Source organism: Sylvia atricapilla, chromosome 27 (genome assembly GCF_009819655.1).
Source record: "Sylvia atricapilla isolate bSylAtr1 chromosome 27, bSylAtr1.pri, whole genome shotgun sequence".
In the NCBI taxonomy this organism is placed as follows: Eukaryota; Metazoa; Chordata; class Aves; order Passeriformes; family Sylviidae; genus Sylvia; species Sylvia atricapilla.
The window spans coordinates 3,813,456-3,835,580 of record NC_089166.1 but is presented as its reverse complement, the minus strand read 5'-3'; the positions used below and the strand labels follow the sequence as shown (position 1 = coordinate 3,835,580).

Here is a 22,125-nt window from a genome sequence, read left to right as displayed (position 1 = left end):
CTTCGGGACGAGCGGTAGCCCCCGGCCCGGAGCTGGAGAGGCACCGCCGGGCGCGGGGAGCGGCGGTGAAGGGCGGCCGTGGGCCGGTGCGGGGTTCTGACTGAGGGATGGGTGCGAACCCAGGGTGCCGCTCCGAGATGCCGGTGGAGAAGACTTTTAAATCTTAATTTGGTGACTTAAATATATATATATATGTTTTTACTGCTTTTTATTCTTTTCCCCTCAGTGTGGTGCCCGGCCCTGCCAGAGGCTCAGCGGCACCGCCGGGACCCCGCCGCGGGCAGCGCGCTGGGGGCGGGGCCAGGGGCGGGGCGCACGTCATTCATAAACCGCGGGAGGCGGGGCCTGGGTTGAGTGGGCGTGGCCCGCGGTCATGGGGGCGGGACCAAAGACATTCGAGCCCAGGAGGAGGCGAGTGGGGGCGGGGCTTTACCCCTGCGGCCGCGCGAGGGGCGGGGCCTGTGCCGCTGTGGGCGCGGCCGTCTCCATCAGCGGCGGCGGAGGGGGCGTGGCCTCTGCTGCCGCGGCGGCCGCACGTGTCGGCGCGGGGCGGGGCGGCGGGGGCGGCGGGCGCGCGGACTGCGCCGGCGGGAGCGCGCGCGGCGCGGGGCGGGTCCGGGCGCGGCGCTGAGCGGCGGCGGCGGCGGCGGAGCAGCGAGAGCGGGGCCGGCCGGGCCGGGCCGGGCCGGGGCCGGGGCCGGGGCCGGGGCGGGCGGCGGGGGGCCCGCCGGGCGGCCGGCGCCATGGGCACGGTGCTGTCGCTGTCGCCGAGCTACCGGAAGGCCCCGCTGTTCGAGGAGGGGGCGGCCACGGTGGGGCACTACACGGCGGTGCAGAACAGCAAGAACGCGAAGGAGAAGGGCCTGAAGCGGCATTCGCTGATCTCGGTGCTGCCCTGGAAGCGCATCGCCGCCGTCTCCGCCAAGAAGAAGAGCTCCAAGAAGGTGCAGCCCAACGGCGGTTACCAGAGCAACGTGACCCACCTCAACAACGAGAACCTGAAGAAATCGCTCTCCTGCGCCAACCTCGCCACCTTCGCCCCCCCGCCGCCCCCCGCCGCCGCCGCCGCCGCCCTCGCCTCGGCGCAGAAGGCGCCCCCGGCCGCGCCCGCCGCCGCCGCCGCCACCCCTCGCCGGGTCGTGGTGCAGGCGTCCACCAGCGAGCTGCTGCGCTGCCTCGGCGAGTTCCTGTGCCGCCGCTGCTACCGCCTGAAGCACCTCTCGCCCACCGACCCCGTGCTCTGGCTGCGCTCCGTGGACCGCTCGCTGCTGCTGCAGGGCTGGCAGGACCAGGGCTTCATCACGCCGGCCAACGTGGTCTTCCTCTACATGCTGTGCCGGGACGTCATCTCGGCCGAGGTGGCCAGCGACCACGAACTGCAGGCAGTGCTGCTCACCTGCCTGTACCTCTCCTACTCCTACATGGGCAACGAGATCTCCTACCCGCTGAAGCCCTTCCTGGTGGAGAGCTGTAAGGAGGCCTTCTGGGACCGCTGCCTCTCCATCATCGACCTCATGAGCCCCAAGATGCTGCAGGTCAACGCCGACCCGCACTACTTCACCCAGGTCTTCGCCGACCTCAAGAAGGAGAGCGGCTCCGAGGAGAAGGGCCGATTGCTCATCGGCCTCGACCGGTGAGCGCCCGCCGCCCCCCGCGCCCCCCGGACACGCCGCGCCCGCCCGGCCCGGAGCCGCCTCCCGGGGAGATTCGCCCGGCGGGGAAGGGCAGGAGCCGCCGCTGCCCCCCCGGGGGGACATGGGGGGTTCGGCCGGACCGGAGCGCAGAGCCCCGGTTCCCTGCCGTGCCGCCGCCTTCCAGCCGCCGCGCCCTCCCCACGCTGCGGGCCCGGGGATGCTGCGGCTCCGCCACCGGATTGATCCCAGCAGTTCATGGATGGGGGGACGAGAACCTCCCCAGCCGGTATCCGCCGGGAGCGGAGCGGGGCTCCGCGGGGCCGCTCACCGCATCACCGAGACAGAGCCCAAGTGGGGGGGGGCGGGGGAAAAAGGAAAAAAATTCCTGTGAAGGCTCCAGCGGAGGCGGCTGAACCGGCCCGGTCGGGACTCATTGGCAGTACCGGGACAGAGACGCGGGCACGGCCCGGGGCCCCCCCACCTCCCCTTCCTCCCTCATCCTTCCCCCCCTTTATTTATTTTCTTTGAAGAGACTCGAATTCCCGAGCGGGTCCGGGTGACGGGAATCACCGCTACTGTTCATGAGATCAATGTGAAATGTCTTGTTCCCATCGTGCACTGATCATGAGTATTGTGTAAAGGATCTACTTGAGTGTGCAAGCAAGGGGAGCCGCCACATGCTGCTATATGAATTCTTCTAGAACAAACCCAACGAACTGCAAACCTGCGGGGGGGAAAGAGAAAAAAACCCTTCTTTCTTCTGTCATTGTTGCTTTTCCAGTGGTATTGCGCATGCAAACAGGAGCATTTTGTGTCTTCGGGAAAAAAAAAAAAGGAAAAAATGCATAAAAAAATAATAATCAAAAGAAAAACCTTAACGAGAGATGGCTGTAAAATTACACCCATGCACAAAGACCCGCCACCACCCCGACACCGCAGTCTCGAGCCGGTATTCCCGTATCAGGCCTGGGGACTGAGACCTTCTTTTTGGGTTTTATCGTTTTCTTTTCTCCGTGTGCTCAGTTCTAGTTTAGTTCTGGTCCATCGGGCGTTAAACTGGCGAACGAGAGGGAGAAATAACGTGCCATTTATTTTTATTTTTTGATTTTTCACTTGAAGCTCTTCATGGCTGTACATTGGACCCTGCTAATGATACATGTGTACGTACGTTTTTTTAGTGCAATCTCTTCTGTAGATCTTTGTTGACCAAATTGGTGGGTATTGTTACTTATTAATTTATATTTGTCTCATTTTGTATGTATGTGTATAGTGTGTTTGTAAGTATGTGTGGTTTATAACCCGACCGACTGTGTCATGGGGCTCAGTGTGCCTGTAATTTAATCCCCTCCCCTTATTTTTATTTATTTTTGTACTGTGCTGATTAAATAAAAATGCACTGACCATCCATTACATGGCAGCGGCTCGTGGCCGACTCTTTTCCTGCGCTCCCAGCCCTCGGACGCCGGGAATGGGATTTGTGTTGACGACAGAGGCTTTAAGGCAGCCGCCGCTTTAATCGCGTTACCGGCGCTGGGGTCAGCCCGAGGGGGGAGGTGGGATGTCGGGATAAACCGGAATATTGGGACACTGATCCCCCCGGGCATCGTCACCCCCGAGCCCCCGCGCCGGCAGGAACGGGCAGTGCCATGCTGCATGCAACTAATTGCTTTCTTTTATTGTTTATTACAGTGAATTATGTAAACAAAACCCAGGTCCATTATAATAAGGCTTTTTTTCTGCTCTTTTACACATAAAAGATCAGCGATTTATTAAAAAAAAAAAAAAAAAAAAAGGTTCATTGCATTATCGCCCTCGGCTGAGAATCAAAGTTTCGATTTAGAAATAGTTAATTTATGGGAAAATCAGGAATATATATATTTTATATATTTATATATATATATATATATAAAACCAGAGCAGGAACAGATAATATATTTTATAAGACACATTTCATCACATACAATATTGCCATCTCATGGTAGGAGAAATTTCCCAAGCCTTCAATTTGTTGCTGTCCATCCCAATTCCATCCGAGCATCCTTTAGGAAGGACAAGGGTACAAAAGTGCTGATCCCACCCGCAGCACCTGCCCGGGGTTAGTGCTGCGGGGGCCGTTTGCACCAGGACACGGAAGGTGAGAAGTGCAAATCCAAAGGCACAGCGACGCCGGGAGTGTCCCCGGCAGGGGCGGGGTGGCCCGTGGCTTTGGCGTTGGTGTCGCTCCTCCCGAGGAGCCGATGTGGGGTAAAAGGAGGCGCTGGAGGGTCCGGGGTGGCCCCGGGGCGATCCTGGGGTGTTGTGAGTGTGGCGGGGTCAGGGGCTGCCGGTGTCACCTCCCGGCCCAGCGCTGGAGGCGCCTCGAGGTGTCCCCTGCCCAAGGGCTGTGGCAGAGCCCCTGGCCCAGGACCCTGCGGACACCCAGAACTGCACACTGACAGGGGGCACCGGGGGCTGCCGTGGGGTGCTGGGGTGCTGCTGGGGCTGCTCCAAGGCCAGGGACAACGGGAATCAGAGAGCTCCAGCCTGGGACCTCCCCATCATGGGCTTGTCCCAGTTCATGCAGAGCCAGAGCTGCTCTACGCCCGTGTCCCACCCTGGCCTCGGGGGTGGCAGTGGGGCACCAAGGCTGCAGCGACCTGTCCCCATGCCCCTTGTCCATGGCACGGCTTCAGGAAACCTTTTGTTAGTGAGGAGCCTCTTCCAGGCTTTCTAGTTCCCAAAATGCTCCATCAAACAAGCGCTCCCTATTTGCCAGCTGGGCTGGGACCCCGAGGTGGGGTTGCCACAGAGCTCCCCCATCTCCAGGGCTGGGACTCCTGACCTGACCAGCAGTGCCAGGACAATCCCAAGGGACAATGCCAACAGCCTGGGCTGCTCAGGAACCACAGCAGTGCCCAGCACAGTGGGAACAAACCGCTGCGGAGATCCACGTCCCTCCATCAGGACAGAGCTCGGGGTTATCTGGGCCGGGCAGGACGAGACCGACACCCACAGCCCACTGCTGGGAAGAGCCAGGAAAACTCTTTGGAGGAAGGAGCCTGGGAGCTGGCAGCTGGGGCTATGTCAGGTTAATGTTGGATAGTGCAAAGCTTGGTCCCCCAAAGCTCCCCCTGTTCCTGGGCTCACCCCTGCCGTGGGTCCAATTAGCCCTCCCTGACCCCGGCACTGGCACAGACACGAAGCCACGTGGAGCATCTAAAAATTCAGCAAGGCCACACGGTCCCAACGGGAACCCACCAGGTTTAGGCTCTTGGAGGGGGTAATTAAGGCAAAAAGCAATGCAGGATTAACAAAACCAGGCCCTGCACTGGGAAGTCCCCTCTCCAGCCAAGGTGCCTGGATGGGTTTATGAATTCCCCAGGGAAAACAGCAGGTCTGGAGGTGTGTCCATGGACCTTCCCAGCTCCGTGTGCCTGGAGGGGCTGGAGGAGTGTGGAGTGTCTCTGGTGGGGGTCGCCAGCCCTCCCTGCCCAGCCTGGCCCTGGTTCCAGGGGCATGGGGCCCTGCAGAGCCTGACTCCCTGAGCCGGGTATCTTTGGTTCCTCCGGAGGAGGCTGCATCGTATTGCAAAAACTGACACGTGGAAAGGAACATGGAAGGGAAAATTGGAGAGGGCTGAGGAATCAATGTGGGAAAGGGAAGAAAGGGTGGAAGTACCTAAAAACTCTTTTTCTCAGACTAATTCCAAAGGAAGCACTTTCCAGATATTCCAGCCTGGTTTGTAAGATGGAGAACAGGTCACCGGCTATTTAAAGCCTTCATTCCGTGTGAATTTGGCTTTTCTAAACCCCCAGAATTTGGGTTTCCCAAACCTTGAGCTTCAGAGGCCGCTTTAGGCAAGTTGCTACTGAGCATCTCCCGATGAATCCCGGCGAGTGGCAGGCACGGGGAGGGCGGGCCCGGCCCGAGGCGAGGGGCTGTTAATTGCCCGGCACGCAGAGGACGAAGCCGGAGCGGTGCTTGGTGAAATCCGGCTGGGATTGATTGATTTTGGTCTCCACGGACACGGTGCATTTCCTGCCGTGCAGGCTGCACTGCACTGGGTTGGTGACAGTGACGTGCAGAGCGCGCTTCTCCCTGCCGGGAAAGGGACACGAGTCAGGAGGGATGGGATGGGGTGGGATGGGGTGGGGTGGGATGGGGTGGGATGGGATGGGGTGGGGTGGGATGGGGTGGGATGGGGTGGGATGGGGTGGGATGGGGTGGGATGGGGTGGGATGGGGTGGGATGGGATGGGATGGGGTGGGATGGGGTGGGATGGGGTGGGATGGGGTGGGATGGGATGGGGTGGGATAGGGTGGGATGGGCACAACTGGGAGAGGCGTTTTTGGGTCAGACACATCCTGCAGCCATCCCAAAACTCTGTGCTAAGCCAGGCCTGAGCTCTGAGCCCAGCTCTGGGCTCCTGCTAGTGAAGCTTCTCACTCTGGGGTTGGGATCTGGTGGGAGGACTCAGCTCCATGAGCAGAGCACAGGCCGGGTCAAAGGGTCCAGGGGCTGCTGCCAGCTCAGCCACTGCCCACTAAATGACCCCACAGTGACCCCTCCCAGCCCTGTGCCTGCAGCAGTGACAGGGACATCCCTGGGCTGAGCTCAGAGACTGAAATACAGCAGTGAAAGGAACCAACCACACGTGGGGTGGTGGCTGTTCCCAATTCCCTCTCAGATGGACTGAGCTGGCTGGGACAAAACTGTGTCCCTGCAGCTTTTGAACCCCCAAACCCACTGTTGGCAGTAAAAACCATTCCCATGAGTGAAGCAGGACTTTCTGTCCCCCACGTTGGTTTGTCTCTGACTGCTGGAGTTGCTGCCAGTGGGCCATGGGGACAGCAAGGCCAGGACGCCTGGTGACAATATCCCCCTTTGCTAAAGGCCAGAAAGGCTCCTGCCCTAAATCCCAAATAATGATCCTTGTGCCATATGCAGAGAAATCATAAACCATGGAATCCTTCAGGTTGGAAAAACCCTCTGAGACCATCAAGTCCAACTGTTCCCTCAGCACAGCCAAGGCCACCACTGACCCACGTCCCCAAGTGCCACATCCATGTGGCTTTAAAATCCCTCTGCCACTGCCCTGGGCATCTCTATCAGGGCTGAAGAGTCCCTTCCATGAAAAACGTGAAGAACCCAGCACTGCCACAGCTGCACTGATGGCCTGGCTGCTCTGGGGGCTGGGATGGAGCTGAGGCCAACTCAATGCTCCAGATCCACCCACAGTCCCTTGGGACCAGCCAAGAACCCCTGGAGATCCTCCAGGAGAGGGGATCTGCAGGAAAAACCCGCAGCAGATCTGTCCCCATGAGCCACCACCAATGGGAAGAACTATCCAGGGACTTGGCCTTTGGGAATTCTCTCCTGTGACCTCACCCACACTTCAAATTCTTGTATTTCCAGCATTTTTAGTACAACACTGAGTGGATTAGAATTGTTGACACTGACTCTGCTGCCTCTCTGGATGCTCCAAATACCCAGGAGGGATGTGCTGAGATCCCATTCTCTGTGTTCGGCTCCCAGACCCCGAGTCCTGCCTTGTCTGAGCCATTCCAGCATTTCCACTGCCACGTCCTTTGTGCAGTTGGGCCTTTCCAAAGCCCAAGTCCTTTGTGCAGTTTTTACTCCATTTCCATGAACAGACTGTTCAGGTCCTGTCACATCCTTTAAGCTGCGTTTTTATGTGGTTCCCAAATAATTCGGATTTTCACCACTTCCATAACAATGCTTGGCTGGTTGGAGGGGGCTGGCAGAGTTGTCCCAGGTATTTAACGTTATTTACTCCTGCCTGGGTGAGCTGAGGCTGCAATCCCAGCTTAGGTTGCTATTTTTACCGTGTCTTAGTGAAGTGAGCTGCACATACAGAGGAGCCTCTTGGAGATCCCTGCCCCTTGGGATGAACTTCAGCATCAAGTGTCCCTAACAGGGTGAAGGACTTTCCTCTCCCCTGCCGCAAGTCGCAGGTGACCAGAGGATCTGGGGAGAGGAATGTCAATAACCTGAATTTTGACCCCACGCAAGACCTGGGCCTGGGAATCCAAAGGCTGCCCTGTGGCTGTGAGACCTGCAGGAGGCTGGATCAGTCTTGGTGTCAGATCCTGCTGGGATGAGGAGAATCAGCTGAACCCAGGAGTGAGGCTAATGCCGCCCTGGGATGGAGGGGTGCGGAGATGCTCTGATCTTTGCCACATGTGACAATTCCATTAAATTAAGGCTCCCCTCTCCCTCTCTCACTTCACAGATCCCACCTTGCCAAAGCTCCTTCACTCATCACATGTTGCTTTTCTTCACGTGAGAGTTCAGCCTCAAAACCTTTTGCTGGGGGCTCAGGGCAGCCCCTGGATGGAGCAATCCACAGGGATCTGTGAGTGCACAGGGATGACCAACTCCTCCCTGGTGTTCCTGCTGGGCACCCCACGACACCACCCCTGCCACCAGCCCCAGGAGCAGCTGGACCTGCTGGGACCTTGGGATTCTTGGCTGCTGCTCCTCACTTGGTCTGAGGCCAGCGAGGGAGAGTGGGGAGAAAACTCCCGTTTGGTTTCCAGCCCACCAGGCAGAGCAGCCTCGCTCCTGGAGCAGCAGTGGCAGAGGGGTGGCAGCTGCTGGCTGCCCTGGGGTCCTCAGGTTTGCTGAGGGGCCCCAAGGGAGAGAACAGCTGCTGCAGCAGCTGGAAACTGGACTGAGACCTTCCCAGTCTCACTGCTGCAAACGGCTTGGCTGCGGAGCTGCTTTCCAAAGCTCCTGCTGAATTTACATCCCAAAGGAAGGGGCTGGGATGGAGATGGACCAGAACAATCCTGGAAGACAACAAAGTGTCTCATAGACAAGGCCAACACACAACAGAAATACCCTTTGGTATCAGTGATGCTCAGCAGGACCCTGATGGCAGCTAAGGCAGAGACAAATCCTACTTCAAATCAAACTTGAGCTGAGAAGGAATTTTCACAGCATAAACCTATCCCAGCACCTTTTGGGGATGGAGAGACAGGACACAGGGAATGGCTTCCCACTGCCAAAGGGCAGGGCTGGATGGGCAGGCCCTGGCACAGGGTGCCCAGAGCAGCTGTGGCTGCCCCTGGATCTCTGGAAGTGTCCAAGGCCACGCTGGACGGGGCTTGGAGCAACCTGGGGTAGTGGGAAATGTCCCTGCCATGGCAAAGAGTGGGACTGGGTGGGCTTTGAGGTCCCTTCCCACCCGAACTACTCTGGGATTCCCTGTGGGCACCAGGCACTGCTGTGGCTGAGGCCAGCCCTGGCTGATGGCAGCTCTGGCTCTTCCCCAAGCCCTGGTGTAACCAAACCCTGGTGGAAGTCAACTCCATCAGGACAAAGTGATGGACGCTGCTGCCAGGCTCCTCCTGGGAAATAATCCCAATTCTTACCCACAGTGATCCCCTCAGAAGTGACGGGGGTGTGAGGGCTGGCTGAGCACTGCCAGGGAAGGGGGCCCAGCCCCAGCAACCCAGAGTGAAGCTGCTGGGCAACAGGGAAAAGAGATTCTGAGGGGAAGTTGGGACCTACCCCAGCACTGCTCCCATCCTGCCAGGGAACCACATGGGAATGTCTGTATGTAATGAACCACAGAGAAATCGCTGTTTGTAATAAACACCAAGGTGTTGGTGCTTCCTGCAAACTCGGGTCTTCATACAATACAGGGAATATTTTTGGGTGGAAATAGCCTCTCCTGACAGCCAAACAGTACCAGCCACAGCTGCTGATCCCAGGCTGGGGCTGCTTTTTTGCCTCTTCCTGGCTCAGTGAACCCTGCAGGACTGGGCCATTTCTGCTCCTCCATCTACCCCAGATATCCCAGCACCCAAAGGGCCTTCCCCAGCTCTCCTGGCTCACTGGAGCAGTCAAAGGCTCTGGTGGGAGACCCCAATGAGCAAAGTCTGTGTGTGGGGGGCATCCCACAGCCAGAGCAGCCCCTGAGCACTGCAGGAGTTGAGCAGGCACTGGGGGAACACTGGCAAAAGGGAAACCAGCAGAGAAAGGAGGACTCCAAGTGGAAGCAGATCACTGGCCCATGAAATACGAGAGTTTTGACTGAGCATTTAATCCAGGACCTCGGGGGAAACACAAAGCAAGTGGCACAGAAATGGCCACAGACATCTGTCAGAGCTGCACACAGCACAGAAACATCCACGGCACCAACACGTGGTGGGAAGGAAATGGGCAAGGGAAGGAGTGCAGAAAGATCAGAGGGAGTTCTGGTGAGGACAAACGATGTAAGGCTGAGAAGCTGAATAAATGTATTGTTAAATAAATATAAACACAGGAGATGCCAGGTTGGATGGGGCTCGGAGAACCCTGGGATAATGGGAGGTGTCCCTGCCCATGGCAGGGGTGGAACTGGACAGGCTTTAAGGTCCCTTCCAGCCCAAACCATTCCATGATTCCATGCTTAAGAACAAGCCCAGATACCCTGGAATGAGCTGTTCCAGGCACGAAAACACAGCAAAGACTCACTGATGAGATATTCCCCACTGGTGGCTGTGAGCTCCATCTGGGAGCACAGAGAGATGGGGAGCTGGGAACATCCCAGGGACAGCAGCACCAGGCAGGGATGGGGAGCTCCAGAGCTGCAGCCCCACCTCTGACAGGGCTCTGATGGAGCAGGGCTTTGTGCAGCTTTCCCAGGATCTTTAAATGAGGTGCTGTCCTATGGATGCAGCCAGTGCCATCATAGAGTGGGGAATAAGCTCTTTTCAGAAGCAGAATTCGGGTAGAGATGGCAAAGCCAGCACAGTAATTGCCTGATTTTCATGACAACAAACCAGAGCGATTCCAACCAAGTGTGCAACCAAGTGTGAAATGAGGGCTCAGCAGCAATGAACCCACTGGGATGGATTCCAGAGGGGATTGCTTTAAACCATCGAGTTTGGTCTAAACCTTTCCAGAGTTTAGACCAAGGCCTCTTTCTGGAAAGGCAGGAGCACTGTGGGCTCCTGGTTGGCTTCCAGCTCAGGATATTCTGTGATTCTCTGGCTCCAGGAAAAGCCTGCAGCTGCACACAAGATGTGAGGATGGTGAGGGGCAGGATGGAGAATACCCCACAATGGTAACACCTTATCTAAGTCAGTGCTGCAGCCTCATCTGGATCCCGGCTGCAGCCTTTGAGAGGGTTCAGCCATGAAAAAAACCATTCAAAAGGCTCCCAGATGAAGGGAGGCTGCAGAAAAGAGCCCAAAAAAGCAGCAGCTATATTCTGCATGAAGAAAATACACAGGAAGTGAGGAGAGAGAAACTCAAGAGGTCTAAAAAAAGGCAGTTTTCAAGGCTCTGCTTCCTAACAAGAGCCAAGGAGACAAACAGGGATACTGAAAATTTCAAGGAGGGTTAAATCAGCTTTCCAGGCTATGTGTGGTGTCACTGCTGGGGGGGACTCCAGGCTGTGGTGTTAGAGAGGTGACAATCATGGAGTCATAAAATTATGGAATGCTTTGGATTGGAAGGAACCTTAAAGACCATCAAGTTACAACCCCATCCAGTGCCACCCCTGCCATGGGCAGGGACACCTGCCACTGCTCCAGGTGGCTCCAAGCCCCTTCCAACCTGGCCTTGGACACTTCCAGGGATGGAGCAGCCATGGAGTAACCTGTGCCAGGGCCTCCTCACGCTCACAGGGAGGAATTTCTTGAGCAGGGTCTAAAAAGACACTGGAGGAAGATGAGTAATAAACAAGGACATATCTGAGTTACAACAAGTGTCACTTGGGGACAGATAAGTGTTGTCTCCAGAGGGTTTAGGGCCCAGGCTGGGTGTCTGGCAGGGCAGGGATCAGAGTGTATCTCACCCGACCACCTGTGGGTTTCTGCAGCTTGCAGGACAATGATACTGAGGGTAATGGGCTCAAAGGAAAACTTACAGACCTCACTGAGAGAATTATTCCCATAGCAGCTTCAATGGAGAAAAATGGGAATAGCTGGATTCCCAAGGGGTACAGGAGCAAAACCTTCACTGAAACCTTGTGTGCCTTTTGTGTCCCCTCTGTGCCACCCACCCTGATCCCAGGAAGGGCTGACACTCTCCATGGGAGGGGTTGACACTCTTCATGTGACCACCAGAATCCCCAAAGCCACTGTCCCCAGGGAGCCAGGACACAAAGGCCATCACATGCCAATAATCCTGTGTGGATATTTCATTCCAGAGCTGCAGCTCCAGCACCTCAGCTTTGCCTCTGCCTCTTCCAGGGCAGTCACATCTCAAGTGTGACAGCTCCAAAAGACCAGGTCCCACTGCCAGAAAAGATTTACACACTCTGAGCATAAATTTCCCTATCTAAGACTCAGATGATTTTGACAGCATCACCCCTGTGACTCTTTGACACTCTCCATCCTTCTCAGAGGGAGAAAACACCTTCCCCATGCAGCTCTTGTTAGAACACCCTGGCTCTTGTAAGAGGTTTAAAGCAGTGATTTACTGACCTGTGTGGTCCAGAAATGATTTTACATCCTCTTTAACATTAATACTGGGCTGTACTGAGAACCCCCCTCCACCCAGCCACCCCTTTTCAGGGGAGTCCCAAAGGCAGAGCAGGCAGCTCCCTTCATCCCACGGCTTCCTGAGGAGGGGAGGAGATGGACCAGGAGCCCTTTTTGGGTGCAGATCTCTCCCCTCTGGAGGAGGCAGAGGATGCACACAGACACATACACACGGGCAGTCTGTGACTCACACGTGCCATGAGGGAGATGAACACATTTGAAACCACAAGAGCTTTGTAAACCCTGCCTTGTGAAAGCCTCCCAGGGCTCACAGGATGTTGTTCTCTCAGCGTCACTGGCTTCTTGGAGCTCTGGGCTTGTCGAGCTCCTCAGAGCCAGGTGGCCTTGGCAGACATCAGACATTAAGATGGATCAAAGTGATGGAAAAGAGACTACAAAGAAAGTCAGACACAAACCAAGGAGATCTCAAGTCAGGATCAAAAGGAGAATTTCCATAGTCAAAGGTCAGACCAAGTGCTCCAGGCATTTTGATGCTGGGAAAGGTCACTGAGCTGAACACAGCTGCCAGGTCCTTCCTCACCGTGTGAGTTTTCACAATTATCTGCAGTCAAGTGACAGTTGAGACACTGAATTTTTTTTCCCATCTTCAAACCCAGCAAATATTTACAGTATATTTCTTTTGTGCCTCGTTGTTCTGCTCGGGCAAATCACCTCTTCTGAAGCAATTTGTTAATGTGCAGGAGAAGCACCAGGCTAAACTGTGACCTGAGAACTCAACCCCTCCACTTAAGAAATGGCTTTCAAGCCTTTCTGGCTCAGCCTTGCCCACGTGTTGTCTGTGCAGCTCACGCTGACACTGAGTTACCAGAGCAAACCACAGCCTGGGTTTGGGAAATGCTCAGTGACACATATTTCATCATCACGCTGCTGAGCTGTGACAACAATGCTGGTTTTGCCCTTTTAATGAGCAACAGGAGTTGTTAATATGTGTCCCTTCCCAGTGCAGAGTGTCACACAGGTCCCATGGCAGAGCCAAGCCAGCTGCACTGAGATGGTTCCTTCGAGTTGTGTCTGAGCCATAAAAGCCACTTTTCTGAGACGACAGCAGCTGCCACAACACTGCTGGGCTGTTTCCATGACATGTCTGCAGCACCTCCAGGTGAATTCCTTCCCCTCTGGCTGAGATGCAAACCCAGTCCATTAGGTATTTGGCTCTCTCATTCTTAAAATGCATTTATTCCCATTGATCCCAAGGCTGGGAGGTCCTGGAGCAGTGGTGAGCTGCACTTCCTTCCTCACTGAGTTAGGACCTGGGGTGTTTGTGCATCCCTCCTCAGGAGCCAGGGAGTGCTGGGAATGCCGGCGAGTTGGGAAATATTTCTGTCTCTTCCAGCAAACCCTCTTTGGTTTAGGTGCTCCTGGGCAGGGCAGGTGATGGGGCAGGGGCTGCTCCTCCCCTTCCCAGGGCTGCTCTCCTGCTCTGGGAGCTTGGGCCAACAGCCAGGTTGCTGTAAAACACCCAGAGAGGCCAGGGGCAGCTCAGTGGGGCAGGTCCCAGCCATGGGGCTGCACTCCAAAGCAGTATTTTATGGTGGGAAAGCCCCAAAGGTGGCTCGAGACATCACTCTGTATCCACTGCATGGTGTGTCCCTACTCCCCCTCCTCCAGTCTGGGATGTGTGGGAGTACAAAGGGAATGTCACTGTTCCTATCATGTGACATCCAAGAGAGGGATCACAACCCCACCCAAGTTCCATCCTCCTGAACCAGGGCCAAGCCTCACTGCCTGAATCCCCAGCCCTGAGCTGACCCTGGGGGTTTGGGCTGGGAGGGATGCACAGGAGGCCCTGAGCTCAGCTAAAACCATGCCTGGACCTCGTTACTCCTCTGGTTAATTAACTCATCCTAGGCCAGACTGGACAGGGCTGGGGGCAGCCTGGTCTGGTGGAAGGTGTCCCTGCCCAAGGTGAGATGCTCTTCAAGGTCCCTCCCAACCCAAACCATTCCATGTATAAATTCACCCCTTCCCTGCCCACCCCAGCACAGGAGGCTCCAGGTTCTGCCCCTCTGGGAGCTGGGAATTCATCTTTGTTGTTCAAGGAAAGAAGTCTCAGGTTTTCCCACCCCTTGTGCCATCAGCTTCCAGTGCCAGATGCCATTTATCCCCCCATGAGCACTCCCTAAAGCTGGTCAGGGGTTTTGTGGAGGAAAAACACAGGCTTACTCAACAGGGCATTTCCTGGGAACCTGCAGTAATGAAGGAGCTTAAAAAAACAGTAAAGAAAGCCCCAATAGTGTGCTAAATACTTCATTTCCTCCAGCAGGTGAAACAAAAAATTCCCAACCCCCTGAGGTGGAGGCAGGTCCCCGCCCCCATGGCAGCCAGGGTTTATGGATGATGGAGGGAACATCCTGGCAGATGACCTGCCCCATGTCCCCATGGAGGGAACTCTAAAACCCACAAAGTGCTCCTTCCCTGATCCCTGTCACACCACAGGAATGGGGGTTGGACTAAATGACCTTTAAGGTCCCCTCCAATGCAAACTGTTCAATTACATTTCTTCAGAATTCAACGTAATTTGAATTTTTGAAGGGAAGGAAAAGGGTGGGGAGAGTTGGGCCAGGGCACGTGGGGCCTGTGGCTCCCAGTGACAGCAGGGAGGACGAGGGGACACGTCACAGCCCAGCAGCACACGCTGCTCCCCTTCACCTCCCCAACCCCACCCTGCTCTCGGCACTGACAGCACCAGGGATAAACTGCAGCTTCTTCTGCAGCCTCCAATTAAGTCACATTTCAGAGCTATTCTGAGCCTGGCAAAGCTTTGGGGAGTCAGAGCTCATCCGGCTCCTGGCTCTACTGCGGCCGCAGGATGCTGGAGTGTTACATATTTTATAAAAACCACCACGCCAAAAATATGATTCCAAGTCCTTGGCTGGAGCAGAGGAAAGCAGCACATGGGGGTGATGCCAAGAGCCTGGCATTAGAAATGCACCAGCACATAAATAAAATAAGAGCACTTAGGAAGATGAGCACAGATCTGCCTCCTGTTTGGGACATCATGGACTCAATTCCTGGGCAGGCTGAGAAGCAGCAAGAGTCTTCCCTTGTATTCTCTTCCCAGTGCTGGTCCTTGCCATGGCCCAGCTGGGGGAATGAACTCACCAACCCCACGTTTATTGGGGTACATTTGCAAGGTCTCCCCCTCAAAGGATGCTCCCGCCCTGTTCAGCAGCTGCTGATCAAATCCTGCCAGCTGAAGTTTAAGGAAGGTAGAAATTCCTCCCCCACTCAAAATACTTTAAATGGAATCCAGCACCTTTCAGGCATCTGGGATGTGTTTGTTCAACATCTGAAAGACTGTGAGGTACAGGGGGCTGATGGAGAGGACAAAGGTGTGGGATTATTTCTCTGTTTTCCACTCAAATTTACAAGGGGCAACAATTTTGTAGCAAGGAGTGGTTGGAAGAGCTGACGGGTGCTTTACACTGGAAAAAGACAGCACAGAGAAAACCTCCAGCCATCCCGAGGGATGAGCAGCTCTGCTTTTCCCACAGCACGGCTGTGAATTAAATGGGTATTTTTAGAGCCTGGCAGAGGTCTGGAGCCACAACAAGGGGGAAGCTGCCATTGAGCTTCCCAGACATCGCCCAAAATCACCACAGGAAAACAAACAGCATGGACAGTTTTGAAGCTCTCTGCTTTTTTTCTCATTATTCCTTGGGATCAACCTGTGCCAGTCAAACTGCTGGGAAGCAGCTGGGATAAGAGAGAGGACAATTTGCTATGGTGAAGTCACCAGCTTGGCTTGCCTGGCTCCAGGGGCTGGGAGCCACGGGGACAACAGCAGCAGGGCTGTGGCCAGGCAGAGGGGATGGGGAGCAGGGATGTCACATCCCACCCAGGGCTCTGCTTGGTGGCTCCCAGGGTGGCTGTGCAGGGACCTGTCCCTGGCCGTGCTCCCGTGCAGGGCAAAGAGCTCAGCTCTGTTATATTCCACGCACATCCCTGCTGAGCTCAGAGCTGGGAATGTGCCGGCAGGGCTCTGCCATCCTGGGAACATCAGGGCCCGGAGCATCCAGCAGCCGCCAGTGCCCGCCGTGTGTGCTGGGCGTGGGGGGTGAGGGCTGCTCGGGGCTGCTGGAAGGGCTCTGGAAGGATGATGGAGAGCCGCTGCTCCCAGAGCCGCAGCTCCCGGTCGCTATAGCAACCTGGATATCCCTCATCCCATCTGATGCCTCATCGCCGCCAGCCAACCGGGGCTGCTGCAGAGCAGCGGGACGGGGTCATTTACTGCCGCCGATCGCTGCTCCCGCAGCCGGCTAAGCCCCGGTAAGCACGATCCTGCACGAAGCGCCCTCTCGGAGGGGTTTTCACGCGCCCTGGGGGCGGCCCTCTCGCTGCAGTGGCACAGCGCTGGCGTGGGCGCTTTCGGGTGTCACCGTGACCTACTTAATGCAGGACGCGGTGACATCATGTCCAATTGCCAGCGGCTCCCCGGGCCTCTCCGCACCGCTGCGGGCAGCAGCAGCGGGAACGAACCCGGCCTCCGGGCACATCCCGCCCGGGAGGCAGCTCCGGCCGCCGGGGTCACCTCGCTGCCGTCGGGACACGGCTCCTGCTTCCAGAGTGATCCCAAAACCCAGATTTTTCTCCTTTCCTAATGGAGAGAGAAATTAGCTAAAGCTTCAGGGGACACAGAAACGACAGGCAAACAGAGTGCTGAGCGCTGCTGCGGCTTTTTCCAGAGAGCGGCTCCGTCCCCGTGTCACAGCGACCCCGACACAGGGTCACCCCCCACGGGAACACGGTGACACCCACGGGCATTTCCCCACGGCTTTAGGGCCACCGTGCCCTAAACCTTAACCCAGGGACTCTTGCGGAATGGGAGCGCAGAGGAAGGGGGTGCTCGTGGCTCGGTGCCAGCGAAGGAAGGCGGCTCCTCCTCCTCCTCCTCTCGCAGCATCCGCACGGTGACACTTCAGCTGAGGGGGAGCTGAATCATCCCTCAGTTAATGACAGGCTTTTAACCTGATGTTGAGGAGCCTCGCTGAGGTCCCTCCTGTTAAAAACGCCCCTCTCCACGGCCAGAAGGAGAACTGCTGGGACACAGGATTGTTCCAGCGCTGGGATTTCTGCTGTCCCTCCCGTGCGATGGGCAGGACGCGGCAGCAGGGACGCTGCAGGCAGCTCCGTGTTCCCTGCGAACACACTGTCCTGGCAAAGCAAGGGCAGCTCAAAACACGTCCCCAGCCCGGCGGAACAGGGCAGGGAAGGGTCAGGACAGGGAAGGGGAAGCGGAACAGTCACGGTGACTCAGGGCAGATCTCTCATTGCTCCATCATCGCAGCCAGGGGTTACTTCTGAACCTGCTGCTGCTTCCCTCTGATCCCTGGGGCAAGAGCACACCCAGGGACCTTCGGAGAAGCCTGAAAGACACGGCAAATGTGCAGGGCTTAAAAAGGGGGTTAAACACACTAGGGGGTCAGAAAAAAGCCAAGGAGCAGCCTGCACTGAGGTTGGTGCTGCTGAAAAATCCCTGAGCAGAGCCCAGGGCTCTGAGGAACAAGGATCCTGATCTTGAAGTGACTCAGAGCACTTGGGTTTGGCTGCTCCTGGGATGGCGTTTTAGGGATGATGATGTCTGAAGAGCTTACAGCTGTCTGTTCTCAGGGTGTTGAGGGCTGATGAATCTCATCTACACCAAACTTCCCCAACATGCTGGTTTGTAAAAAGTCCTGAGGAAATCTGGCCTCTTTCCCAACACAAAGGATGGTCATTAGGGAGAATTCCACGGCAGAAGAGAGAAGAGGAGCAGTAACTGCAGCAGGGAATGAGGACGTGGGTGGGTTAAGGAGGAAATTTCAGGAAAGGCAGGAAGGGTGAGGATGATTGGGCTGCAGTCCCTGGCCCTATAATGAAAGGAAAAGTGGCTTCCTCCACCAGGTAAAACTGCCCATGAAGGAAAGCCCAGCTCGAACCAGCACTGACATTACCTCTGGATCAGCATTACAGCACCCCAATGACACACTTGGAGTCTAATCAAATTTCAAGCATGATGGAAATCATTCCTGTTCCACTTGGGAGCACTGGGGTGAGCCAGGATTGAAGACACAAAGCCTGGGGAGAACAGGGGCTGGGGCAGTTTTGTAAGGAAGATTTTCCTTCCGTCATAAAACTTGAAAGTCAAGGAACTGCCATTAGTGCAGATATTACAAAAGGTGAGTTTCATTGTGGATTCCTAATGTCCTCTCCAAGGAGAAGGAGCAGTGAGATCAGCCTAAGCCGAGGTGACAGCCAGCCTGGCAGGAGGGTGGCACCAGCCACAGGCACTCCTGGAACACAGACCCAAGCTGAGAAATCCAAATCCACCTCAAACGACCAAGGGCAGCCTGTTCTCTGCATTTCAAGCCAGATAATTCCTGAGAGCACCCAAATTTCCCTGTTTTCTTCATATTATGCATTCACAACACTGCAAGGCACCAAGGGTGAGGCTCGGAGCCAGGAAATCAATTTTTTCTGTGACAGCAGAATGACAGGCAGGATTTTAAGTGGATTTTGTGTATTCAGAGAGGTTGAGCAGACAATTTAGGGGTTATTATTTCAGGAGCATTTGCTGAGATGTTCCAGAGTGGTCTCAGTATCACTTCTGCAAAATAAAGGGCTCTGAGGCTGCAATCCCAGAATGAAAACGCTGGCACTTCTGCTTCCCTTTGTTCTCTTTATTCCCTGATACATTAGCACAATTCACACAGGCAGGAAAAAAGGCAACTTGCTGTGAAGAGAGACAACTACGTCTTATTTAAATACCTGACCTATTTCTACTTTTCTTTCTCCTCACTCCACGAGGAGTCTGGATTTGCAGAAATTGCTGAAAAAGTGTGTCGGATCATGTGAAAAATGCTCTTCCCTGTGGCAAAGCTGGCATGAAAAACAGGTGCATAACCAAAGAGATTCTTACTTAAAGAAGTGCAGAGTTTGGAGAGGAAATGCACATTGCCAGCCTGATTCCCACTGTCACAGAATGCTGGGAAGGGACCTTAGAGCCCATCCATTCCCACCCCTGCCATGGCAGGGACACCTTCCTCTATCCCAGGCTGCTCCAAGCCCTGTCCAACCTGGCCTTGGACACTTCCAGGGATCCAGGGGCAGCCACAGCTGCTCTGGGCACCCTGTGCCAGGGCCTCTCCACCCTCCAGGGAACAATTCCTGCCCAATATCCCATCTCATTCTGGGGAAGCCATTCCCTGTGTCCTGTCCCTCCATCCCTTGTCTCCAGTCCCTCTTTAAGGAGGGAGCCCCTTTAGGGCCTGGAAGGGCTCTGAGCTCCCCTTGGAGCCTTCTCCCTTCCAGGTGAGCACTCCCAGCTCTCAGCATTTGCACAACATTTTAATTTTCACGTTGAGATGTTACTGCAGAGCAGCAGCTCCATAAACACAACGTGGACACACAACACCCACGTGTCTGTCACCAGCTGCCCCTCCTGGAATCACAGCCAACCCCACGGGATGTGCCCAGACCCAGCTGGCTCAGCAGGCAGCTGATCTCATGCTGGAGATCATGGGCTGGATCCACATCCCTGCCCCATCAGACAGGGTTTTAATGATCTGAGGAGAAACTCATCCCATTTTTGGCCAGGTGATGCCTCAGGAAGGTGCAAGAAGGGTTCAGCCTGAAGGGAGAGGGACAGCGAAGGGCTGGTGACTGCCTGTGACCCGGCAGTGAGGTCACTGGAGCCTCCATGTGCCTGGAATAACCACAGACAGCTCCTGAGCAGGCTTGGGATGCAGCTTGAGAGCAGAGCCACGTCACCAGGCACAGGAAAATGCCTTTAATGACTGTCTGGCACAGTTTGCATCCTCAGCTGCAGGAGAATTGATCCTTCTTCCTATCTCTGATTGCAGGGAGGGCAAGTTTTTCCTGAAATGCTATTTCTGAGCCTCTTCCCTTCCCACAGGGGACCTGCTGCTCCTTGTGGATCAGAGCCAAGGCTGTGATTCCTGGCAGTGCCACTGCTTCGACTCCAGCACCATGGGCATCATCCCAAACAACCTGGGACCCTCTGGCTCTCTGGACTAAATCCCTCTGGATTCATCCCACTCCTTTCACGAACACCCCACAGGGATTCGGGGCTGCTGCCAAGGTTGCAAGAAAACGGACCTGATGATGTGCAGGGTTTTATGCTCCTGTATCAATTCCTGCACACACAAATAAATTTATCTAAGAATATGACCTAGCCTGGTATATCCTGAAGGTTTCCAGCCCCAGAGGGACACTGGTCACTTCCCAGGGCTGTGACAGGGACAGTAACAACAATCCTGAGCCGTGTCGGATCCTGTCTGTAGTTACCAGGAGCTGGTGCCCATCAGCAGCTCCATCTCTCAGCAGGCAAAATTATCACTATTTCTGCTTCCATATTTTGAAGCTGTGCTGGGAGAAATCAGCACTTCTGCACATGGCACTAAGAAATTTGCTACATCAACCAAATGCCTGCAAAGCCAAAGCCATTAACAAATCAAACATCACGGCTTAGGCATTCAGCATGAATTTATTTTGCTGCAGTCATTCCAGCTGAGCAAAATATCTCCCTCCACCCCAGTTCCTAATCAGCCTCCATCCTCCTCCAGGCTCACCACAGTTAAATCGTTCACACTGCTCCTGAAAACTTGAGAAATTGAGCTGTGGACAGGGAAAAATGAGTTGTGGAGCAAATGTTTCCCCCAGAAGCAGATGAACTCTTTGTTCCAAGGCTGTCATGTCAGTTCATCTGCTCCCTATATGTTTTCTGAAGAGCCTTTGCAGTGACAAGATAAAATGCCACGACTGTGAAATAATCTCTGGGGAAAGAGCCATCGCTGCTGCCTGAGGGCTCTGCCCACACTGGGGGGGCCAAATGCCAAATGAACCCTTCAGCTGGACACAACTGCACGGGGAGCACCTTCCTCCCATCAGAACTCTCCTAAACACTGACATCCCAGCCATGGAACATTCCTCAGTCCAGCTGAACCACTGCACCTCAGGATCCTGCTGCAGACAGAGGCAGCTGATGGGATTTTCAGTACAAAAAAAAGGAGAAACCCAATCTTTTTGTGAAACTGCTCTGTCTCATGACTCTCTTCCTGTGTGCAGCACAGTGAACTGACCTCTTCCCCTTGGCAGCCCAGAGCTTCTCTGCTGGCAGCTCCAGGGGCAGAACTCTGATGGGAGAGGAGCTGACGACACCCCGGAGCAGGGGACACAGGGACACGGTGACACCACACTCAGACCTGTCACACACACGAGCACAGGGCATGGAAACCAAAAGCCCAGTGGGAAAGGCCAGAGGATCAAAGGGAGTGAGCAGAGGTGTGACCCTCGCAGGGCAGTGCTCTCTTGGCACACATCCTGATCTTAGCAAATGCTCTGAGTGACGTTCTGTTACACCACAAGTGGGGAATTAAGCAATGCTCTGCCTTGCTGGGTGAACCTCTGTGGCCTGGCAAATGATTTGTTCAGATGATTAGAGAGAGTCTGCCAGACCCTGAGAGCTGAGAAAACCCTCCTGAAGTCATGCAAATTTCTCCAGTGCTAAAATCCTGCCCCAGCCCTGAGAGCCAACAGCTTCTCAGGATTCCTGAGGAACAGAGGGCACAGAAACCTCCTGCTGCCAGCCCAGGTGAGCTGCTCAGTGAGCCAGGCTCTGAAAAACCCACTTGAGAATGACCTGGAAGGTTACAAATCCCTCCTGGGCTTTGGTGAGATGCTGCCCTGCAGCCCCACAGGGAAATCACACCTGTGGTGCAGCATCATCTTTGCAGCAGATGCTGGAAGGAGATCACAGAATCCCACAATGGTTTGGGTTGGAAGGGACCTTAGAGCAGATCCATTCCCACCCCTGCCATGGGCAGGGAAATCTTCCACTGTGCCAGGTTGCTCCAGCCTGGCCTTGGACATTTACAGAGATCCAGAGGCAGCCACAGCTTCTCTGGGCACCTTGTGCCAGGGCCTGACCACCCTCCCTTGGGAGATTTTCTTCCCAATATTCCAATCTGACCCTGTCCTCTGGCCGTTGGAAG

General features: G+C 55.3%; 2 protein-coding genes across 2 annotated transcripts in view; one reads left to right on the top strand and one right to left on the bottom strand.

Moving 5' to 3' along the window:
• Window positions 1-666: 666 nt before the first annotated feature.
• On the top strand, window positions 667-3,051 carry CDK5R1 (cyclin dependent kinase 5 regulatory subunit 1). The gene has a single exon (XM_066336664.1). It carries the CDS (start codon window positions 744-746, stop codon window positions 1,635-1,637), a length of 894 nt encoding a protein of 297 aa, XP_066192761.1. The 5' UTR covers window positions 667-743; the 3' UTR covers window positions 1,638-3,051.
• A 237-nt stretch (window positions 3,052-3,288) lies between these two features.
• Window positions 3,289-22,125, bottom strand: part of MYO1D (myosin ID) — a 154,432-nt gene continuing 135,595 nt past the window's right edge. Inside the window, exon 22 of the mRNA XM_066336663.1 lies at window positions 3,289-5,711. Within this exon, the coding sequence (XP_066192760.1) occupies window positions 5,555-5,711 (157 nt within the window). The 3' untranslated portion in view covers window positions 3,289-5,554. The remainder of the gene's footprint in view (window positions 5,712-22,125) is intronic.